At 41.8% G+C, this 24301-nt stretch overlaps 1 protein-coding gene across 2 annotated transcripts in view; it reads right to left on the bottom strand.

Moving 5' to 3' along the window:
- Window positions 1-827: 827 nt before the first annotated feature.
- Window positions 828-24301, bottom strand: part of RAD50 (RAD50 double strand break repair protein) — a 62852-nt gene continuing 39378 nt past the window's right edge. For both annotated transcript variants that reach the window (XM_075900349.2, XM_006128515.5), the window contains exons 19-26: window positions 22849-22941; window positions 22158-22271; window positions 15586-15713; window positions 12358-12582; window positions 5151-5236; window positions 4607-4749; window positions 3277-3410; window positions 828-1316 (exon numbers count right to left, since the gene is read on the bottom strand). In XM_075900349.2, coding sequence (XP_075756464.2) covers window positions 1139-1316; window positions 3277-3410; window positions 4607-4749; window positions 5151-5236; window positions 12358-12582; window positions 15586-15713; window positions 22158-22271; window positions 22849-22941 — 1101 coding nt within the window. In that variant the 3' untranslated portion in view covers window positions 828-1138. The remainder of the gene's footprint in view (window positions 1317-3276; window positions 3411-4606; window positions 4750-5150; window positions 5237-12357; window positions 12583-15585; window positions 15714-22157; window positions 22272-22848; window positions 22942-24301) is intronic.

Below are 24301 nucleotides of genomic sequence, written 5' to 3'. Positions count from 1 at the left end.
GGTTGCTCTCTGAAGGCAGAGGAAAGACATCCCCGCTCAATGCTTGAAAAGAGTAAGCTAGTGAGAGTGAGTACCAGTAAATCTCTTGAAATGGCAGTGCCACAAAGTAATGTGGCCTCAACATCAGTTCTGGAGCTAGTTGCCTCTGAGGACACTGGTGCCAAAGTTGTGAGGGTTGACTCTGGTTTTGGCTATGTCCTCTTTGTTTCCCTGCTTTCCCTGCCTGATCCTAGGATGTGGTGTTTGCTTGGAGGAGCACTGACTGATGCTTGTTCTTTTGGCTCTACCTTAGTTGACATTTCCTTTGAGTCTGAAGTGGACATCTGCTCAAGTAAGCCCATATCAGTTCCTTGAGCACGTGGAACTTGAGTTGAATGTCCTTGACATGCAGATTCTGAAGAAAAATTACCTGAATTCCAAACTCCTATCTCCAGAGAGAGCAAGATTTGAACTCAATTTAGAGTCAACCTATTGGCATACAGAATCATGCCCTGATATTCAAGGCTCTGTGTCTGTGCGTGCGCGCTATTCAAGGCTATGTGTTTGTGTGTGTGTGACATCCAATCAAAGAAAACATGGAATATGGACGAAGATAAATGTTCTTCAGCAATTTAAGTGAAAAAAGACAAGTCTGAAGCTCTGAAAAGTAGAAGGTTGAAGACCTGCTGGGTTCAATCTTGCTATCATAGGAGGAACTGAGGGATGGTGGAACACTCTTCTCTTTATGTGGCACAGGACATGTACACAGCCCTAACAAACACTGCTATTCAAAAGATCTGACCCTAAGACACACATGCACTTACACTGGAATCCATGCTCACACATACTCAAAGAACATGCCTTTATTTATATTTCAGAACACCAAGTACATTTTTAGTGCTATCTAAGCATTTTGTAATAATTCAAAATCCTCTGAAGTTTTTATTTTATATTTAAAACAAGCACAGAAATATGTATCTTTTACATTTTTAAAGATGCAGAGTTAAACAGTACAATCGTTTGATAATGTTAAAATTCTAGTTAAGTAGTAAGCTATAACTTTTTCAGTGTCAGAAAATATAGTTCATTTCTTCATATTCAGTATCTTAATTTTGCATTGTTACCTAGTCATCCTATAATACAAAATTATTCGATAGTGCTAGGAACCTAAGGAACTGACGCTGCACTTCACTATCTCAGAACACTGGTCAATATTCTTCTTTATCCTGTAGAATTTCTCCACGTATTCAGAACGGCCCAAAAGCTCCACAAAATCTTCGTCATGTGTTATGACAAGAAGCTGAAAGTTGCGTTGTTGTGAGCGACTTTTTATTAACCTATAAAGGAGTTGAAGGTTAGGACACTTATAGAAGTGGCATACTAATTTTACATAATTTGCAAATACACAAAATAAAAAACTCTAAAACATTGTTCCTTCCTAAGTGGAGTTTTAATCAGTTTCACACATACAAAAAGGGAAGAGACAATCTAGGAAGGAGTACTGCAGAAAGGGATGTAGGAATCATTAGTGGACCACAAGCTAAATATGTGTCAACAGTGTCACCCTGTTGCAAAAAAACCAAACATGATTCTGGGATTCATTACCAGGAGTGTTATGAGCAAGACAGGAAAAGTCATTCTTCTGCTCTACTCTGCACTGATTAGGCCTCAGTTGGAGTATTGTGTTCAGTTCTGGGCACCACATTTCTAGAAAGATGTGGAAAAATTGGAGAAAGCCCAGAGAAGAACAACAAAAATGATGTAAGGGCTAGAAAACATGAGCTATGAGGGAAGACTGAAAGAATTGGGCTTGTTTCGTTTAGAAAAGAGAAGACAGAGGGGATGTAATAGCAGTTTTCAAGTATCTAAAAGGTTGTTACAAGGTGGAGGGAGAAAAATTGTTCTCCTTGGACTCTGAAAATGGGACAAGAAGCAATGGGCTTAAATTGCAGCAAGGGAGGTTTTAGGTTGGACATTAGGGCTATGTCTAGACTATGGAGTTTTTCTGGGATCTCTCTGTCAGGGCAATTAAACATTGGAATAAATTGCCTAGGGAGGTGTGGAATCTCCTCCATCACTGGAGATATTTAAGAACAGTTTGGATTGACATCTGTCAGGGATGATCTAGAATGGTGCTTGGTCTTGCCATGAGGGCAGGGGACTGGACTTGATCTCTCAAGGTCGCTTCCAGTTCTAGTATTCTATAATTAGTGCACTATTCTTATTAATACCATATTCAATAAAAGGTATCATCCTTATTATTATATCTTGATTTTTAATATAATTTTTCTTATATAAGAAAATGTGATTAACTACTTGGGCAAAACAGGAATATATTGGAAAGAAAGGCAGGATCTGTCAGATATCTAATGAATCTGTCGATTAGTAATACGCTTCATAGTTTATACTCTTTGGCTCTGAGTATCATGGATTTAGTGAATGCTTAGAAAAGATAAATATAATAAAGAACTGTGACCCCATATTAACCGCATGACTAAAAAGCTCTTCCCTGGTCCTATGGTAGCCCTAATGTGGATGCACCAAGACAAGAAGAATGAACTGTCAATCTAACAGCTAACATTCATGTTACTTTTTGGCCACAGCATGGGAACTAGGAATGCAGGGGTGTTATGACACCTCCAGGCTCCCGGCTGAAAACCCAAGGTCCTGGCGCTGTTTCCCTGCATTCTGGGGGCTCTGCATCCAGGGTCCTAGCTGCTGCCCCACACACCTGGCTCTGTTGCCAGCCCTGCATGTTGGGGGCTCTACTGCTGGCTCCTGGTTTGGAGTCCTGCCTGCTGGTCCTGCACGCAGAGTGGAGGGGAAAGAGCTCTTCTTCAGCCCTGTGTGCAGGAGGCTCAGCGGCTGTGGGCCGTGCACGCCAGGGCTTTGCTCCTGTCCTCAGTTAGGAAGGGGGTGTAGAATAGGGATAAGGGGAGGGATGTCAGCACCTCCTGCCTTAAAAATGTTCTCACACAACTATTCCTGGCTATGTGCAAAATGAAAGAAAACTGATACAATGCTTCTCTTCTCTTCCACAAAGAAGCAAGAACTTAAAGATTTTCTTGTCCAAAATATGGTAAGAGATGACAGAATTAGCAAGCCATTGGGCAGGATTTAAAAAACAAATAATTTCTAGCAAGTAGCAAAACTACTGCAAATGCTGGACCTGATTCCATTCTCAATTAAAACTATGTATGTCATTGAACACACAGTAAAACCAAATCTATTTATAACAAAGAATCCAAGTCTTCCCCAAGTCTATTAAAACTCAGAGGATATCCATCCCAAACTTACTCCACCAGAGCATGTGCAAGAGACTCGATGTTTTCTCGATCAAGATTGGTAGTAGGCTCATCTAATGCAAGAATGCCACAGTTGAGACAGAATGTTTCTGCCAGAGCAAGACGAATAATGAGGGAAGCAAGCACCTAGAAGAAAATACAAATCCACTCTTCAGTATGTAATTAGAAAGCACTGAACTACATAACTGTTCAATTTATAATTCCAAGAATAGCAGATACAGGTGTTAGAGTTAAAACACAACATATCAGATGTCTGAAAATGCCTATTAACAAATTCATTCACTATTAAACAGAACTAAATGAAAACAATTCCAATTTAAATTAAACAATTAAAAAAAAGCTATGCTAAAAATGTTAAGGTTGGAAAGTTGAGCACTTAAACATTTAGGCTATAACAGCATTAAGTATATCCCAGGAACCTTAATTCTGCAGCTAAGAATGCTTTATAAAATAGTCAAATTAGACAATCACATCTTTTGACAATGGGTGGTTGAGATCTGGGTGTGTGTGCATATCTCAATAAACCTGGCCCCTCTGTGTGCTAACAAATCACTGATTATTTTTCTAAAGTTGAAACACTTGAATTATCACTCCATAGGCTGATACTGTGTTATTAAGTCTGGCTGATTAGGTTTTCAAGAAACTGTCTGACCAAGTGAAAATTATAAACACACCATGGGAACGGTAGCAGGAATATACTCTACTAAAGGATACTTTCCAGTAATCACAGATGCAGACATCATATTCCCCGATGAACTAGTTCTAAGAAAATGACTAAGAAGAAGAGATAAAGATGTTCCACTCTCAGGCTACAGCTACACTGCTGTTTTTTTGCGGAAGAGGATATGCAAATCATGCTCTCATTTGCATATCTTCTTCCTATTCTTTTTGCAGAAGAGGTTTTGCCGATAAAAAGCCCTGTATAGACAGGGCCATTTGTCAGCAAAACCTCCTTTTTTGCAAGATCCCTTATTCCTCAAAAATAGAGGTTTACAAGATCTTGCAAAAAAAGGGGTTTTTCCTGACAAATGGCCCTGTCTACATGGGGCTTTTTATTGGCAAAACCTCTTCTGCAAAAAGAATCGGAAGATATGCAAATGAGAGCGCGATTTGTTTTATACATCATTTAATAGAATATCCTTTCATTGCATCAATGCCATGTAACAGCTAGAAATGTTTTGCATCACTCATTTTAATTTTGGGGCAATTTTTTCCTTTCCTTATCTTTACTTCTAAAAATTCAGGATATGCCTATTCTCCCAATCATCCAAACTTCCCAAAGAGTTCTTGTCTTTTTTGTGCAATAAAATTCCATAACATACCTTTTGCCCAGCACTGCATCTTCCTCGCATGTCCAGAGCAGTACCTCCTTTTATCATTACTACTCTATAATTGTAGTTCCTCCTTTTATCAGATGCTGAAACATTTTCATCTGCATCAGAACGAATTTCTATATATTCAATATCTAATATGAGAAAAATGTAATTTCATTATAAAAACATGTTTTAAAACAACAGATTGAGACAATGAGGTGATAACATGCGCAATAGTTAAAACACAGTTGGGAAAGAAGAGTCCTACTATAGGCAATATAATTATACAAAACATATTTAGAAGTGCCAACAGAAGAATCTTTGACACTGGCAGGTTAATTTATTCAAAACTAAAGAAGTGTATTTAAATGGCACAAGTTTTTTCTTTCGAAGGATGCCTAAATTTTGGAAAATATAGGAAGGGAATGAATTACTTCCAAATCATTATACAAAATCATAGTTAATCACATAATTCTTTATTATTACTACAATCTGCTCATATTTTAAAGTGGGACAGATACAAATTCTGAAACTACAAGAATAATGTATGTACCTTGCCCTCTGTAGGTGGTTCGCCAAAGATCACGAATGATTTTATTGATTTCTTCCATTTTCATGCTGTGAAATGTCATAATTGCTCTAAAAAAAAGGGGGAAAAAGACCCAGTCTATTTGCTTTGGGTGAAACTGTACAGCAGCTGACTGCAAGCTCCTTGGAGCAAGCACCACTTTTCCTTCTATGTCTTCTAAGCAAACTGTTGGTACTCAAATACTCTAAAAATAGTAATTTCTAGTAGTGAGTGTAGGATCAATAGCTATACAATAAATACATTACAAACAAGTAACTATGGCCACTCTTAAGCACCTTTTATTTTTTAATGATAACATTTTCATCTTGAGACACACGGGAGCAAGGGAAGCAAAATTCTTTGTCTGCTCTTCTTATGACTTCTCTACAGAGCAATTTGCTGCCCAGCAATCCAGGATGTGAATCTATTGTGCATCAGCTTGCCATGAAGCAGTACATTAAAGCTGCTACATTCCACAACTTTTACTGCACTGTGGCTGTTCACATGAGACTGTATCACATGGTAAACTTACAGTAGCTTCACATCCTCACTTGAAACACAGTAACTTCCCATGTGGAAAACTTTTATATGGCAATCATTCACCAAAGGACAAGGTTACTGACTTGTACTGTAGTCATAATTCACATGTAAAATCTGTATTTCAAACCTTGACCAACAAAAATGGAAGTTTCCTTAAATTTGCTGTGAATACGAAGCAATCGTGATTAAGTTATATTAAGGATATTAAGTTCTATTAAGCATTAAAGTAGCAAAAACAAATCCAACATGATGGGTGTACCACACTTGTTAAAAAAAAAATCTCAGTGAACTTTCACAAAAATGACACCTGCTTAAAATTCTGAAAGGAATGAACTATGGATTTAGGCCCTGATCCTGAAAACACATATTATGTGACTATCTTTACATATGTAAGTATCCTCACTCAGTTCAATACACAAAGTTACTCAAGTGCATACATGTCTATAGAATTGGTCTTTCTTAGTTTCTCCTTCCAAAAAATGAGATCACAACAATCATAAGAAGAGATTTGAAAGAAACTTTCTATTCTAAATTTCTAGTTGCATTCCCTTTTGTTTATAAATGCTTGATGTCTATCATTCTGGCAGACTACCAAGTCTACAGCTCAGATTCAGAAGGGTACATTTTTAAAAATGACAGTGCTAATTTCAATTTTACTAAAACTTTTTTATGTTGCTAACATTTATTTTTTTTAACTTTTTTTTAATTAAAGGAACAGAGTATTGACAGTACAGAAACAAATTGCACTACCTTTCACTTTTATGGCTGATTCTATGTAATGGTTCTGATTTTCAAAGAGGTTCAAGGAATATAAAATGAATGGAGATTGTGGTTAAGTATCCTGGACTTTGAAAATCTCAATCAATATTTCTAAATATTAAAGTACATGGGTAATGCTTATTCACTGATTTGCAAACCATGCAACATTTAGGCCTAACAGGAAAGCAAAGGGAAAGAAAGCATTAAGAATGCTGGGCTTAGAAAGTCCCCAAAACACTTCTCAGCCACATCTTGCTTTGCAGGAACACATATGCATGTGACAGAATGTGCATATACATGTCGTCATACCTCCTATGCACTTTTTCAAGGTACTAAAATTGATCAGAATCCTACTTTTGAAGCACTCAGGAAAATTACTGTATTTTTGGCAGTTTACCAAAACAAAGCAGACTAGCAGAGTGGGGAATGACACCATGTGTCAAAAGAATGGCATTTCAAGTCTCATTTAGGGACTTATCAGTCAGTCTTACAAGTTAACTTTGTAATAATTTTGTCTTCCTTCACTAAAAATGTCCATTTTTATAAAATTTAAAAGTACAAATATGCCTTCATTTTTAAAAATACAAATCAAACAAAATAAAATCTTTTTACAAGCGAACAAGATCTCGCAAGAGACTAATGCACATCATATATCACAACTAAAGAGCATTTGAAGTTTGGGGTACATTCAGTATACACTATAGAGTTTAAAATTATGGATCAGTCACTAGGCAAACTTGTAAGCAACGACTACATTGAAATGAGCAAGCAACTCTAGAACTGCATGTGATAGTTCACCACTCCTGACTCTTAGCCCAGATGATAGCAAAAGCAAAGTCACTAGTAAATGTAAAGTAATCTTTAGCATGCTCCCCTTTTTAAGGCAAAAACCGCTGCTTGATGTAACTGGGTGAGTTTTTTCTTTTTCCTAGATATTATGAATTTCCTTTTTATTATTATTGTTGTTAGGAGTTTCTCAGGTGGAACGGAACATCGAGTTGTGAGCATAATTCTAATGGTGGGATGACTTTTTGTATTAATAGTCATAAAGGATAAAAAATAAACTTGGATCTTTAGTTGATACATATATAGAAAGTTGTGCTCTTTTTCTTTGTTTTAGCTAGAAAAAAAAAGGAACATTTTTGCCCCGTTAATACTTTGAAGGAAGCATATGCTTGAAAAATCAACTCAGACACTCATGCTGTAGTCAAGAAGTCAAATCACTAACATGTTAGGCTTTGGAGGCAGCAGGCACTGAGGAGGAGACAGAGTATTTTTTTTATTACAGAGTACAGCAGACTCTTTCCTTCTGCCTCTACCAAGAATATTGTTTCAATCATTTGGAAATGCTTAATTCTAGTAATAAATTCCACCCACCTTGTCCTACTGTAATAAAACAGACATAGAATCATAGAACACTAGAACTGGAAGGTACCTCGAGAGGTTGAGACCAGTCCTCTGCCCTCACAGCAGGACCCAGTACCATACAGACCAGGGGTGGGCAAAAGGGCCTCCGCGGGCTGGACCCAGCCCCCCCCCCCCCCGAAGCAGGTGGAGCTGGCCTGCAGAGGCCCTGCTGCTCCCCCACCCTCAGGCCAATCAGGGCCTGGGGGTGGGGGAGCTGCATCAAGATTCCTTCGCCCTGCCCCAGCCCTGTGAGGAGCCCGCGGCACTTCAAAGCGCCGTGTGCTGCTCGCAGGGCAGGGGGGAAGCTTTCCGCACTCCCCCGCCCCCAGGAACTGATTGGCCTGGGGTGGGGGAGCGTGCCAAGCCTCTTCCAGGGCACGGGTGCCTAGTGGGAAGGGGGGGCAAGGGGTTCCCCCACCTCCAGACCAATTATAGTCTGGGGGTGGAGTAGCCCGGCCCCTTCCCATTTAGGCTCCACCCCTTCCAGGGTGACCTGGGGCTACTTCAAAATTTTTTGAAGTAGCCCCTGGGCAAAAATTATTGCCCACCCTGATCTAGACCATGCCTGATAGATGCCTAACCAATATGCTCTTAAATATCTCCAGAGATGGAGATTCCACAACCTCTCTAGGCAACTTATTCCAGTGTTTAACTACGCTGACACTTAGGAATTTTTCCTAATGTCCAACCTCAACCTCCCTTGCTGCAGTTTAAAGCCATTGCTTCTTGTCCTATCCTCAGAGGCCAAGGAGAACAATTTTTCTCCCTCCTCCTTGTGACACCCTTTTAGATACTTGAAAATCGCTATCATGTCCCCTCTCAGTCTTCTCCTTCCCAAACTAAACAAGCCCAATTCTTTCAGTCTTCCTTCATAGGTCATGTTCTCTAGACCTTTAATCATTCTTATTGTTCTTCACTGGACCTTCTCCAGTTCCTCTACATGTTTCTTGAAATGTGGTGCCCAGAACTGGACACAATACTCCAATTGAGACCTAATCAGCGCAGAGTAGAGCAGAAGAATGACTTCTCATGTCTTGTATAAAATATATAATCAGTGAAGTTCTTATTATAATCCTCCATCTAATATAAAGTGTAGGTTTTTTAAAGTTGAATCATTTTTTGGCAGTGAGCCAAAACCCTGCAAGAAGTAGCACCAAGGGAAAAATGCATTTCTGAGTTGACCTTTAAATAGAAAGCAACGCTTAACCTGATGCTTTGCTATAATATCAGATAAGAACATGGAAATAGAACGAGAGTGCTGGCTCACGTCATTTACATGAATGTTTCTTTTTTCTTTTTTTAAACTGGAGTAATAAAGTGTATTATTTAAAAACAAATATTTTCCCACCTGCTTATTTACAGGAACAGTTTTTATCTCTTTTGGGATACACAAAATTCCCAATACCATTTATACGAATTACTAAACATAAATGAAGGAAAAAATAGTTCAAAACATTCTCGAGTAACAAATTCCTAAGTTCTTATCAATATTTATTACCAATATTAAAATGTCAAAACAATAAAACTTTATGAAGAATGAATCTTACAGTGAAACCCTGAGAGCACAAAAGGGCATGCAAAATGCTTGTTTTTCCAGCCTACATGTAGAGATTTCAAAATCTGACCATTAGAGGCAACATTTCTTCTCACTGATTATTGCAGATTACCAATAAGTGATGCTTATCTGTTTTTTCTTGAAATTACGTGACTGGATTTCCTGTATTGCCTTAAACAGACACACAATAGAATCTATACGTTGTGAGTTCTGCACTAAAAAAGGGAAAACTGCAGGGGAATTCCTGGAGAGCACGTCCATTTAGGTTGTAAGATTAAGAATTGTTCACACACAATTTCAACACTCACCGTTTACTGAATTTGAGTATCTTACAGTGGAATATTAACATATTTTTAACTGAAATTAATGGTTTTAGTAATAAAATTACTTCTGTTTTACTCATTTAGTATTCTGAAAAAAGATCAGTATGTAGAGAAAATATACTCTAACTAAAAATCAAGCTTTGAACAATGAACAGCACAAAAACAATGAACGGAAGTAAAAAGTACGGAATGAAATTGTAATAAAGTTAAACTTTAATTTTTGTTCATCACAATCTATGGAAGACTAACATTTATATGTCTGCAGTATACCAATAAAAACTATTATAATTGTGATAATTAACTATAATATGCTAAATAGCATACCATCTGCCCCAAACAGTGGTCTGTGTCTCTAAATCTTCGTAAAATACAAAAGACATTAAAGAATACTGGTTTTAGTTTAAATTCCATTGTAAAATAAACATATAGAATACCTGGGTTGTGAAAAACTGTAAGCCCAATGGAAAGGAAAACTAGTTTATTGCTTTTAATAAAAATTATGGAAGGAAAACTGTCCCCAACAACTTGCTTTACTTTTACCATTCATTTAACATTAAGCCTGGGCATAAAGTCATCAGCCCTTAGGAAACTCCCATTTGTATAGAATGCTTCGTCATATCTCTTCAGCAGTATGAGCTATCATAAGCACATGTAATCTACCCTCCCCTGGTCCAAGAGGGGAGTCTTGGGAGAGCCTGAGGCCTGACCTCCCCTGGTCTGGAAAACTCCTTCCTTCAGGACCACTCAGGCCCTGAGGGTGCTAGACCATGGAGGTCCAACTTGTACTTTATGGAGCACTTGTTCAATCTTTTATTCTCTAACAAAAAAACACAGCATGTACATTTATAAAATCCTTAATCTCCACCCAATCAAAACACTATACTGAACAAACATATCCACTGAGAGTGAGAGAGAGAAAACCACTTATATTGCTCAGTGCATGACTAGACGGTGCTAAGGTACTGTGGAAATGATAGTAGTAGAAATACTTTATATATAGAAAAGAAAAAACAGTTTTGGCATACAAATACTGAAACAGATTCCATGTTGCTCATAACTGTTGTTCTGGACTTTTTTTTTTAGAGGCTATCTGAACGAAAAACTGCGGAAAGAAATCCATGATTATCCATAATACAGAGTGTGACGTAGTGGGGGTGCTGTCTGCTCTGTAACCGGGGTTCCCCTATGCTGTGATGTGTGATTCCCACTGACTCACGCACATGTGTATTGGCCCAGACATCTAGTCTCAGCCTGAGCAGATAACAAGGCTCTTCCCACGGGGAGAGACAAAGGAAGGGAGGTGGAGACGGCCACCTGGCTGGGGGGCAGGGTCTGGGAGCTGGGCAGTTTTTGGCTGGGAAAATATGAAGAAAAGAGAGTAAGCTGAGTACTGGAGGTCAAGGTTGCCAGTGGACCCCTATGTGAAGGGGTCTAGGGCTGCCAGCCCGATTCCTTATGTCCACATCACGCCTATGCTGTGCTGTATCCTGGAGAAGCAATAAACCCTCTCTATTCTACTGGCTGGCAGAGTCTCATCTTGCTGCAGATGGGGTGCAGGATCAGGGGGTACCCAACATGCTGCCACACAGTTATACCTTGTGTATCTTGACTAGCTAAATATACACTGCCACATTACTGTGCTGCAGCTTTCTAGCTCAGGGGTGTGAAAAAACACCCTCCCCCTGAGCGCAGAAGTTACAGCACTGTACAGCACTAGTGTAAATGGTCTGCCAGCTCTGTTAACTACTCCCCTTGCAGAGGTGGTTTATGTAGAGCGCTGGGAGAACTTTATTGCATCACTGGTGTCATGGCTACACTTTCACTTTAAATTTAGAAGTGTAGACAAAGCCCAAGTCTAGAGTTTACTATGTCTCTGTGCCCCCAGCCACTCAAAAAAACAGTGGGAGGTGTGCCAATGATCAGAGAGAGTTACAAGAAAATGAAAACTGTGTGTGCCTCTCCTTATACAGTTTCCTAAAAATTCCTTTGTGTGTGAAAGGATCCATAGGAGAACAGGGAAATCTGCATGGAAGCCCTATGTTTCCTTACTATTTTGAATCCTTTCTGGTTGGAAGTTTTCAAGACAAATATTATAGAAAGAAATACCCCACATTTTTGTAAGAACTTTAAATTTAAATAACTGATTTTAATAACAGGGAAATAATCATGGAATTTGCCAAGAATTTTTAAGAATTGTTTTATTTACTATTTAAATTTATCGTAGAAAGTTTGAAATTAAAAGTTGTTTCCATACCAAAACTCTTCTCTTTCCTGTTATGTTCACCCAATGACTTGTTATTCATTGGTGTTTCTAAGTGCTGGACTAAGCTATGAATAATTTATTTTCATTTTAAAAAATTTGCTTTATCAAAACGTAACTAATTTTGACCTAATCAACCATGACAATGTCTTTCTAAAATTACTATTTCAGGAGAAAAGAATATTGATCAGACTTTTTCCTGTAACTACATGTGATACATTTGCATTACAAGATATTAAATTTCAAAAATTATTTTAATTTCAGGCTAACCTAAAGAGAGGCGTGTGATGTTACTAAGTTTAAAAGTCTCCAAATGTTTGGTGAGCATAATCATATTACAATACTCACTTATCAAGTGCCTTGTAGTATATGTCAAGGTCCCTGTTTACTAGCTCTGTTGTTCTCATTACAATCATCATTTCTTTGTACTTTTCCTCAGCATCTTTGAATTGAGATTCTTGAAGCTCTTTTTTAAATCGAATGATCTCTTCTTCAAATCCACGCTGCCGACCTAATGCCAAACTGTGATTTTTTTTTAAATCCTCTATTTTCTTCTCCAGACATTGTTGTTCACTGTCAGGAAACAGTGGAATCAAAGTACATAAAGTGTTTTCAATTCTCGGCTTTACATACAAACAAGTCTTTAAAAAACGGATATATTTTGCTATTTGTTCATGAAAGTAACATTTTGTGTCCAAACTTAAGTATTAAAAATTAATCCATTGGGCCTAAAGTATATTTATTGGTCTGAAAGTTGGAGATGTATTAAAGAAATATTTTCACTATGGCAAAAAGTGAGAAAATACTTCTGATTAATAATGGATTTAAGGTTATTCTGTAAACCTAAAAGTTTTAATTAGGGAAAACAAATTAGCAGTGTTGGAGGCTGGAATACTAGAGATATAACAAATAACTAGCCATATATTATGGATCTAATTATTCATGTTTCTGCTCAGTAACAGGACTATTTTGATAATCTGTTAAATGCCAATACTGTATTTGGCACTGTACAAATATAAAAGATAGCTACTGCCCCAAAGAATTTACAGTTCAAGGGATTAATATGAAAACTGCTGAAATCAATGGAAGATCTGCCATTGGCTTTAATGCAAAAGCAGGACTAAGCATGACAAAGAAACATGAAAATATACTTGTCTGGAGAAAATAATTAATTCCCCACACATTGTTTGGATTTATTATGGAAAAGTAATTGAAAAAATTCAGTGTGAACAGCAACAACGAAGACAGCAAAGATACAGCTACATTTTTAAAAACTGCATAGCATTTTAAATTTCATATTAAAAAACAATCAGAAACGATTTACTGCTCATAAGATATTTACCTGTCATAGACATGGGATAGAATTATAAAATAACAATATTACCACTTTCATTTTATTTTCTATCTGAAATGATGCTTGCAATATTGGTTGCTAGTACAAGTTGAACCTCTCTCATCGAGGACTCTGTGTTCTGGCAACATCCGTGATCTGGTAGGACCACAAATGTTGCTAGACCAGAGAGTCCAAACAGCAGAGATTGAGTGTGGCAGGGAGTGGAGCCAGTCTCGTGGGTGGCAGCCCACAAGGTTGGTGACTTGGAGGCAGAGGGTCCTGGGACAGCTGCCACGCCACATGCAGCCGGGATAGGGAGCCCTGGGAATAGCCGCTGCCAAGTGCGGAACTGGGTGGCCAGGAGCAGCTGCCACCCCGCACAGGGCTGGTGGCAGAGAGCCATTGGGTCAGGCAGCAGAGCCCTGGGAGCAGGCTGGGGGCATCAGAGCCAGGCAGATGGGCCAGAGGAGGTGAAGCCTCCAGATTCTCCTGAAGTAGCAGACAGAAGGGGACCCCTGGGAGAGCTCAGAGGTCTGACTTCCCCTGGTCCAGCAAACGCCCTTTTTCAAGGCTGCTTAGGTCCCAAGGGTGCTGGACCAGGGAGATCAAACCTGTAGTCACAAAGTATATACAGGCAGTCCCCAGGTTATGTACAAGATAGGGACTGTAGGTTTGTTCTTAAGTTGAATCTGTTTGTAAGTCGGAACTGGCGTCAGCTGCTGCTGAAAGTGATCAGTTTCAACCGTGGCTGAATCTGGACGCCAGTTCTGACTTACATACAGATTCAACTTAAGAACAAACCTACAGTCCCTATCTTGTACATAACCTGGGGACTGCCTGTATATACTTTGTGACTACAGGTTTGATCTCCCTGGTCCAGCACCCTTGGGACCTAAGCAGCCTTGAAAAAGGGCGTTTGCTGGACCAGGGGAAGTCAGACCTCTGAGCTCTCCCAGGGGTCCCCTTCTGTCTGCTACTTCAGGAGAATCTGGAGGCGTCCCCAAGTCAGCTGATGCTGAAACTGATCAGCGGCTGATTCCAGGAAGCCTGGGGCAGAGCAACTCTGCCTCGGGCTTCCTATAGTCAGCCGCTGGTCAGTTTCAGCAGCGGCTGACTTGGGGACGCCTGGGGCAGAGCAGCTGGGGTGCTGCTGGGTTGCTCCAGTAGCGCGGCTCCTCGGCGCTACTGGAGCAACCCAGCAGCACCCCAGCTGCTCTGCCCCAGGCGTCCTGATTCAGCCGCTGCTGAAACTGACCAGCAGCGGCTGAATCAGGACGCCTGGGGCAGAGCAGCTGGGGTGCTGCCGGGTTGGTCCGGAGCGGCGCTGCGGGACCAACCCGGCAGCCCCCAGCTGCTCTACCCCAGGGGTAGGCAAGAATAGCCTGGTCTGCTGGGGGGGAGGCACTAGCTGCACCCCCCCCGCCAGCAGACCAGGGAGACGGGGAGCAAAGCCTTGAAGCACGCCCGCAGCGGGACAGCCCAGGTGCGCCGCGGCTGTCCCACTGCGGGCGTGCTCCGAGGCTTTGCTCCCCATCTTCCTGGTCTGCTGGTCGGGAGACGGGGAGCAAAGCCACGGAGCACGCCCGCAGGGGGACAGCTCAAGCGCACCCGGGCTGTCCCGCTGCGGGCGTGCTCCAAGTCTTTGGCTCCCCGTCTCCCTGCAGAGCAGGGAGACGGGGAGCAGCTTTTCTCGCCCCGGAGGACGGGGGCGGCGGACCGCGGCGCATGTGGGCGTCCCGCCGCTCCCGTCCTCCAGGGCGAGAAAAGCCCCGTTCGTAACTCGGGGACTGCCTGTATAATTAAATTGGGGACTGATCCTGCAAACATGCATGAATGACTGACTACTTGCATGAGGAGTCCCACCAACATCAAATGGATTTATGCGTACATGTAACTTTAGACCTTTGGAGATTATGTAAATCAGCAGTCCTCAAAGCTACACTTTCTGGAACATTTGCTGGCCAAAATCCAAAAAACTTGCTTGCCTCCTTCTTACTTCCAAGTGCTAAATGACACAAATATACAGAAAAATATTTAATGTTCTTTTAATTAGCATCACTTTTCAATTTAAACAATTAGTTTATGCTGTACATGACATAGTGGAGGGGAAGTAGATTGTGTGAGCGGACAGTAAAGTGGTTCATGAAACAATCTCTTTGTTAAGATGCGGTTAAATTTTTTGAAGACTCCTGCTCAACATTTAAGAAATCAAAAAATAATAATAATAATAATAACCACCCTACTTTTTTAGTTGTGGAACTTTCATTTCCCCCATCTCCTTCATATATTGTTTTCGTTCTTCTTCAACTTCTTTTAGCTCTTCATTTCTTTTTCTTAATGTAAGGTTATCCTCTAGCCATCTTTCTTGAATCTAAATTCAAATAAAGTCAAATGGTCCAACAGATAGATGCGTTTTTGAATTCCATATGATTTTACAAAAATCCATAACTTTCAATAGCTAAATGAAAGCTTAGATTACTTTGAAATATTTTCTCCATTCAATGGCTCTGGAGAGATAAATCATATTAGAAGAAATTTTCCATGAACCATGTATGCCTCAAAATGTCTATTACAATTATTATTATTATTATTAATTAATAACAGAATATCAGACATGCCAATTGTATTTTTGCTTTCCAATCAAAAATTAGGTGTGTCAGTAATATTTTATTCTGATAAAACAGATAATATGATGGGGAAAATGGGATAAATCCAATCTAATGTTTGAGAATGTAAACAGTATTTGATAAATACATCACCAAAGTATTTCAAATATTAAAAAAAACACAAGTACAAGCTGATGAACATGTTCAAGAATGACTAGTGGCTTCTGATATCTTGATTTCTGTATTTCCTTAAAGGGCCCTCATTCTTAGGTGGCTTTAAACCCAAAATTCCACCCCACTATCAACCTCAGCCTGGAATAATCCACATAGGAGATCCACTTCCTGGACGTCACAGTACAAATAAAAGATGGTCACAAAAACACCACCCTAAACTGGAAATCTACTGACCACTATTCTTACCTACATGTCTTTAGCTTCCATCCACGATACATCGCACAATTCATTATCTACAGCCAAATCCTAAGATACAACCCTCTCTGTTCCAATCCCTTAGACAGAAACAAACACCTACGAGATCTTTATAAAAAATTCTTAAAACTAAAATACCGACCTGGGGAAGCAAAGAAACAGATTGAAAGAGCCAGAAAAGTACCTAGAAGTCAGCTACTACAGGACAGGCCAACAAGGAAAATAACAGACCACTGCTGGTTATAACCTATAGCCCCCAGCTAAAACCCCTCCAGCGCATCCTACAACCTATTCTGGAAAATGACCCCTCACTCTCACAGACCTTGGGAGATAGGCTAGTCCTTGCCTACAGACAGAGCCCCAACCTGAAGCAAATACTCATAATCAAACACACTCCACACGACAGAAACACTATCACAGGAACCTATCCCTCTGGCAAATCCCATTGCTGACTCTGTCCACATATCTATACAAGCGACACCATCACAGAATCCAACCACATAAGCCACACCATCAGGGGCTCATCCATCTGCACATCTACTACCATGATATATGTCATCATATATCAGCAATGCCCCTCTGCCATGAATATTGGCCAAAATGAACAGTCTCTGTGCCAAAGGATTAAATAGACACAAATCAGACATCAAGAAAGTTAATATACATAAACCAGTAGGCAAGCACTTTAAATCCATTACTGAGTGTCCAGGGAGGTTAAAGTAAGCCATTCTTCTACAAAAAACAAAACATAAACCTTCAAAATCAGACTACAAAGAGAAACAATAGAGCTGCAGTTCATTTGCAAATGTAACACAATCAAATGAGGACTGAATAAGATTTGGAGTGATTAGTGAGCCACATTCATCTTGACTGAATTGGCCTCGTTAACACTGGTCCTACACTCGAATGGGAACTCCTTTCTTTTGATATACAAATACATATATACAAGAGCATAAGAACGGCCATACCGGGTCAGACCAAAAGTCCATCTAGCCCAGTATCCTGTCTGCTGACAGTGGCCAGTGCCAGGTGCCCCGGAGGGGGTGGACCAAAGACAATGATGAAGCAATTTGTCTCCTGCCATCCTTCTCCAGCCTTTGACAAACAGAGGCTAGGAACACCATTTTTTACCCCTTGGCTAATAGCCTTTAATTGACCTAACCTCCATGAATTTATCTAGCTCTTTTTTAAACTCTGTTATAGTCCTAGCCTTCACAGCCCCCTCTGGCAAGGAGTTCCACAGGTTGACTGTATGCTGTGTGAAGAAGAACTTTCTTTTATTAGTTTTAAATCTGCTACCCATTAATGTCATTTGGTATCCTCTAGTTCTTATATTATGGGAACAAGTAAATAACTTTTCTTTATTCACCCTCTCCACACCACTCATGATTTTATACACCTCTATCATATCCCCCCTCAGTCTCCTCTCTTCTAAATGGAAAAGTCCCAGTCTCTTTAGCCTCTCCTCATATGGGACCCGTTCCAAACCCCTAATAATTTTAGTTGCTCTTTTCTAATGCCAAAATATCTTTTTTCAGGTGAGGAGACCACATCTGTATGCAGTATTCAAGATATGGGCATACTACAGTTTTATATAGGGGCGGTAAGATATTCTTCGTCTTATTGTCTATCCCTTTTTAAATAATTCCTAGCATCCTATTTGCTTTTTTGCACACTGCATGGACATTTTCTGAGAACTATCCATAAAAACTCCAAGATCTCTTTCCTGATTAGTTGTAGCTAAATTAGCCCCCCATCATATTGTATGTGTAGCTGGGGTTATTTTTTCCAATGTGCATTACTTTACACTTATCCACATTACATTTCATTTACCATTTTGTTGCCCAATCACTCAGTTTGGTGAGATTTTTTTGAAGTTCTTCACAGTCTGCTTTGGTCTTGACTATCTTGAACAGTTTAGTATTGTCCGCAAACTTTGCTACCTCACTGCTTACCCCTTTCTCTAGATCGTTTATGAATAAGTTGAATAGGATTGGTCCTAGGACTGATCCTTGGGGAATACCACTAGTTACACCTCTCCATTTTGAAAATGTACCATTTATTCCTACCCTTTGTTTCCTGTCTTTTAACCAGTTCTCAATCCATGAAAGGATCTTCCCTCTCATCCCATGACAACCTAATTTATACAAGAGCCTTTGGTGAGGGACCTTGTCAAAGGCTTTCTGGAAATCTAAGTATACTATATCTACTGGATCCCCCTTGTCCACATGTTTGTTAAACCCTTCAAAGAACTCTAATAGATTAGAAAGAGATGATTTCCCTTTACAGAAACCATGTTGACTTTTGCCCAACAAATTATGTTCTTTTATGTGTCTGACAATTTTATTCTTTACCATTGTTTCAACTAATTTGCCCAGTACTGACATTAGACTTACCGGTCTGTACTTGCCAGGGTTGCCTCTAGAGCCCTTTTTAAATATTGGCATTATATTAGGTGTCTTCCAGTCCTTGGGTACAGAAGCTGATTTAAAGGATAGGCTAGAAACCACAGTTAATAGTTCTACAAATTCACATTTGAGTTCTTTCAGAACCCTGGGGTGAATGCCATCTGGTCCCGGTGATTTGTTACTATTAAGTTTTTCAATTTGTTCCAAAACCTTCTCTACTGACACTTCAATCCAGGACAGTTCCTCACATTCATCACCCACAAAGGACCGTGCAGGTTTGGGAATCTCCCTAACATCCTCAGCACTGAAGACTGAAGAAAAGAAATCATTCAGTCTCTCCGCAATGGCTTTATTGTCCTTGATTTCTCCTTTTGTATCCCGATCATCCAGGGGCCCCACTGGTTTTTAAGCAAGCTTCCTGCTTCTAATGTACTTAAACATTTTGCTTTTACTTTTTGAGTTTTTGGCTAGCTGTTCCTCAAAATCTTTTTTGGCTTTTCTTATTACATTTATACACTTAATTTAGTAGTATTTATGTTCCTTTCTATTTACCTCACTAGGATTGGACTTCCACTTTTTAAAAGATGCCTTTTTATCTCTCACTGCTTCTTTTAAATGGTTTTTAAGCCACGGTGGCTCTTTTTTTGGTCTCTTAATATGTTTTTTAATTTGGGGTATATATTTAAGTTGGGCCTCTATTACGGTGTCTTTAAAAAGTTTCCATGCAGTTTGCAAGGATTTTACTCTAGTCACTGTATCTTTTAATTTCTGTTTAACTAACCTCCTCATTTTTGCATAAATCCCCTTTTTGAAATTAAATGCCAGAGTGTTGGACTGCTGAGGTGTTCTTCTCACCACAGGAATATTAAATGTTATTATAATATGGTCACTATTCCCAAGCAGTCCTGTAATAGTTACCTCCTGGATCAGATCCTGCCCTCCACTCAGGACTAAATCGAGAATTGCCTCTCCCCTTGTGGGTTCCTGTACCAGCTGCTCCAAGAAGCAGTCATTTGCATCTTGCCGGGCGCCGCCATTTTTAAATCCCCAGTAGTTTGGACTCCATGCCCGCGGCTACACACGACACGGAGTAGGTAGTTCGAATTAGGCTACACGAGGAGTAATGGTAGTTCGAATTAGAAAGCCTAATTCGTGTAGCCGCGGGCATGGTGTCCGAACTACCGGGGATTTAAAAATGGCGGTGCCCGGCAAGATGCAAATGAAGCCCGGAATATTTAAATCCCGGGCTTCATTTGCGACTTCGATTGACTACATTAACCACCCTAGTTCGAACTAGGATGGTAGTGTAGACATACCCTTTCTGACTAAAACCTAGAGAATCTCCATCAATGGACTCTCCAAGAGAAGTCTCCATCTGAGCCACGTACTCCTCCGCACCAATCAGCTTTCCCCCCTCTCTTAGTTTAAAAACTGCTCTATGACCTTTTTAATGTTTAGTGCCAGCAGTCTGGATCCACTTTGGTTTAGGTGGAGCCCATCCTTCCTGTATAGGCTCCCCCTCTCCCAAAAGTGTCCCCAGTTCCCAATAAATCTAAACCCCTCCTCCCTACACCATCGTCTCATCCACGCATTGAGACTCTGAAGTTCTGCCTGCCTACCTGGCCTTGTTCTTATGTTCTTAAATTGATCTATGTGGAAATACTCTTGTGCCTGTGTGGATCACTTCTGAGCTAAGTTCCCTTTAAGGTGCATGCCTACTTGAGCGTATGCCAACAATTTGAGTTCTGCCCATCTCCTTTCAGACCTACGCAGTGGCTGCTCAACTGGAGCAGGGTGGCGGGATGGGCAGCTGCCCTGCCCTAGGAGCAGCTGGGCAGCCACCTTCCCTAGGACTGCAGCTGTGGCAGGGTGGGCCACAAGGCGGCTGCTTGACCTGAGTAGCTACACTGCAATCCCAGCTCCAGTCCCGACACACGGGGCAGCTGTCCATCACATGGCCGCACCCCATGTACCGGGCCTGGAGTCGAGGCTGTGGTGCTATTTTTAGTACCACAGTCCCAGCCCCAGAAGCTACCATGCAGCCCCAGCCCAACCTGCTCCTGGGGCGGTACTGTGTGGCAGGCGGCTGCCCTGTGTGCTGGGACTGAAGCCGGGACACAATGCAGCTACTCCTGGTCCAGGGCCAGGGTATTAAAAATAGCATCATGACCCCAGTTCCAGTCCCAGGATACAGGGAAGCCGCTCACCATGCTACCCTTCTCCAGCACCAAGTGGTTGAGGGGTGCAGGTGTCAGAAAGGTGGAAGGAGCAGGCGGAGAACTAAGGGGAAGGTGGGGGTGAGGAGAGGAAGGGGCTTGTGCTGAGGGAAGAGGAGGGAGTCCGGGCAGAGAAGAAAGGGGAAGGCACCAACTGATAGGGTGGAGGAGAGACAAATGCTAGGGGTCCAAGAGGAGACAATGAGAGGAAATGGCACAAGGAGTGGAGAGGGGAGAGGGAAGTTGTCAGTGGGGATGGGAGAAGGGAGGGGACAGGGTGTTGTGAGGAGGGACAATGGGGGAAGAGGAAAGAAGAGGAGAGGGGAGGAGAGGATACCAGGAGAAGAGGGGCTGAAAAAAGGGATGGGGATGAGGAAGGCAGAGGATGAAGGACAGAGAGGGGAATGAGAATTGGGGAAGAGGGTGCTGAGGGGGTGGGCACCACGGAGGAAGAGGGCAAGAAGGGCAGGTGTTGGGAGGGCAGGAGCAGTGAGGGAAGAGGAAGGCACCAGGAGGGTGCACAGGGTAAGGGAAGGTGCAGGTGCCAGGGGGATTGTGAGGGTAAAGCAAAAGGGCAGACACAGGGAGGGGAGTAGAGGGGCACCAGAGGGCAGAGGCAGGGCAGGTGGGCAAAAGGAGGTGTTAGGAGAGGGGAAGGGGAGGGGCCACTACAAATGACCAGAGTGGGGCTAGTGGCGGTGTGGGCACATGAGGAAAGGGCAAGTGCAGGGGTCAGAGAGGATGGGGAAGGGGTCAGATCCCAGGAGGGCTGAGGGGAGTGAGAAGGGCAGGAGCCAGAACAGCAGAGAAGGGTGAGGGGCAGCAGCAGGCACCAGGGGAGCAGATGGGGGTAGGGGAAAGTGGGAGACTTGCAGCACAGGGGAAAAGGGAGAGGTTTATAAGATATTTATAATATATTTGTTAATAACTTGGGTGCCACCATGGCACACATCCAAACAAGCGCACATGACCTCAATATTGGTGCACAAGACAATACTTACTCCGCTATGGATGGAAAATCTTAGAGGGAACACTGCTCCTGAGTCATTGCAGCTCTGCATGAGTGCTGGAACTACTTGGCTGGGCCCAGTCACATAATGAAGGCCTAACCATTCAGTATACTCACTATTATAAACCAAGACCAATAGGAACCTACCTTTTGAGTATCAATGTCTTGTCTAATTGTTCCCATCTCTTTACTTATCTTTTCTTTCTGTTTTTCACAATCAGCTAGTTGAGTTTTTATTTCATCAAGTTCAGACTCTTTTTGCTATAGAAAAAGGAAACTTTGTTAGTTTCATCTACTATATATTTGAGTTTGTCTGTTCAAGAACTCCTCCTAAACAGTAAGAGATAGGATCACCAAATTTGATATACAGCTTCTTGTTATCGTAACTTAAAACAAGGTAAGGGTTTGGACGTGCCAAGAAAATAGGATGTGCCTGGAATGGAATTGCTTCTCATAAAACCATACAGAAAAGAGAAAGAATCATTAGGCAGGTGAAAGGGGCTGGATGGGGATGCGCCCTTCTCCCTCATATGGGACTACCCCAGACTCGAACCTAAAACCACCCAGGTGCCCTTTAGAGAAGGCGGGGATTTGTATGGGGACATTGCTGGCTGTTCCCCTCACTCTCTGACAAAGCAGAAGTACACAGTTTGCTGCATTCCTCACTCTGAGCTCCTGATCCATAGGCCAACCCTAGAGCAATGATTTAAATGAAGTACGTACATTTTCATATTATTTTCCAAAAAACAAAAACTGACAAGGATCTGAGATTTACCAGGTAAATCTTCTAGTAAAAAATAAAGTTTAAGAATATTTTTTAGGTTTATTATAAAATTACCTTTTTATAATCTTCTTTTCCTCCCTGAATATAGTTCTCAATTACTTTCACATAGTCATGGATATTTTTAGCTTTCTCTTTGATCTCATTTATCTGTGGGAAAATTATCAAATGAAATACAGGTTTTAGTCTAAAGAAAAGGGGTGTGTGTGTGTGTGTTTTTTCACAGAACTGCACAAATTTTAAATACCATTTCCAAAGTGAAGATTATCATCACAGCCAACGCTTACTTAACTGTGAAACCATTTAGGGTATGTCTACACTACAAAGTTAGTTCGAACTAACGGACGTTAGTTCGAACTAACTTTAATAGGTGCTACACTAGTGCTCCGCTAGTTCGAATTTGAATCGAACTAGCAGAGCGCTTAGTTCGAACTAGGTAAACCTCATTTTACGAGGACTAACGCCTAGTTCGAACTAGCTAGTTCGAACTAAGGGCTGTGTAGCCCTTTAGTTCGAACTAGTGGGAGGCTAGCCCTCCCCAGGTTTCCCTGGTGGCCACTCTGGCCAACACCAGGGAAACTCTATGCCCCCCTCCCGGCCCCGGACCCCTTAAAGGGGTACGGGCTGGCTACGGTGCCCGTGCCAGGTGCAAGCCTGCCAACACCCAGCTAGCAGACCCTGCACCTGGCACGGCACAGAGCCACCCACCCGATGCCCCCCAGCCCACCCCCTCTTGCCGGGACCAGGCTGGCGGCTCCCAGGAGCTTGCCCTGGACCGCAAGAGGCGGGCACCTTCCTGGGCTAGTGCGGACATCGTGGACCTCATCCACGATCTCCGCACTAGGCACAGGAAAGTGGCCGTCTAGGGCAGGAGAGCTGCCAGCCTGGCCACCCAGGAGCAGGTGTGCATGAAAATCAAGGTGGTCCACTGAGACCCCCGACCCTGAGCCCTGAGCTTACAATGGCCGTCCTGGGTCAGACCAAAGGTCCATCTAGCCCAGTAGCCTGTCTGCCAACAGCGGCCAACCCTAGGGACCCTGGAGGGGATGGACCGAAGACAATGACCAAGCCATTTGTCTCGTGCCATCCCTCTCCAGCCTTCCACAAACTTTGGGCAGGGACACCACTCCTACCCTCTGGCTAATAGGACTCCATGGACCCAACCTCCATGACTTGATCTCACGTCCCTTTAAACTCTGTTCTAGTTGTAGCCTTCACAGCCTCCTGCAGCAAGGAGTTCCACAGGTTAACTATTTGCTTTCTGAAGAACAACAACTTTCTCTTACTAGTTTCAAGCCTGCTACCCATTCCTTTCCTTTGGTGTCCTCTAGTCCTTCTTTATGGGAACTCAGGAAGAACTTTTCTGAATGCACCCTCTCCACCCAACCCCTGCTTTTAGAGACCTCTAGCCTGTCCCCCCTCCGTCTCCTCTTTTATAAGCTGAACAGTCCCAGTCTCTGTAGCCTTTCTTCATCTGGGACCTGTTCCCAACCCCTGATCATTTTAGTTG

The sequence above is a fragment of the Pelodiscus sinensis genome, chromosome 16 (genome assembly GCF_052426305.1).
Source record: "Pelodiscus sinensis isolate ZL-2025 chromosome 16, ASM5242630v1, whole genome shotgun sequence".
NCBI classification, from domain to species: domain Eukaryota; kingdom Metazoa; phylum Chordata; order Testudines; family Trionychidae; genus Pelodiscus; species Pelodiscus sinensis.
This window is presented reverse-complemented; position numbering and strand designations above follow the sequence as displayed.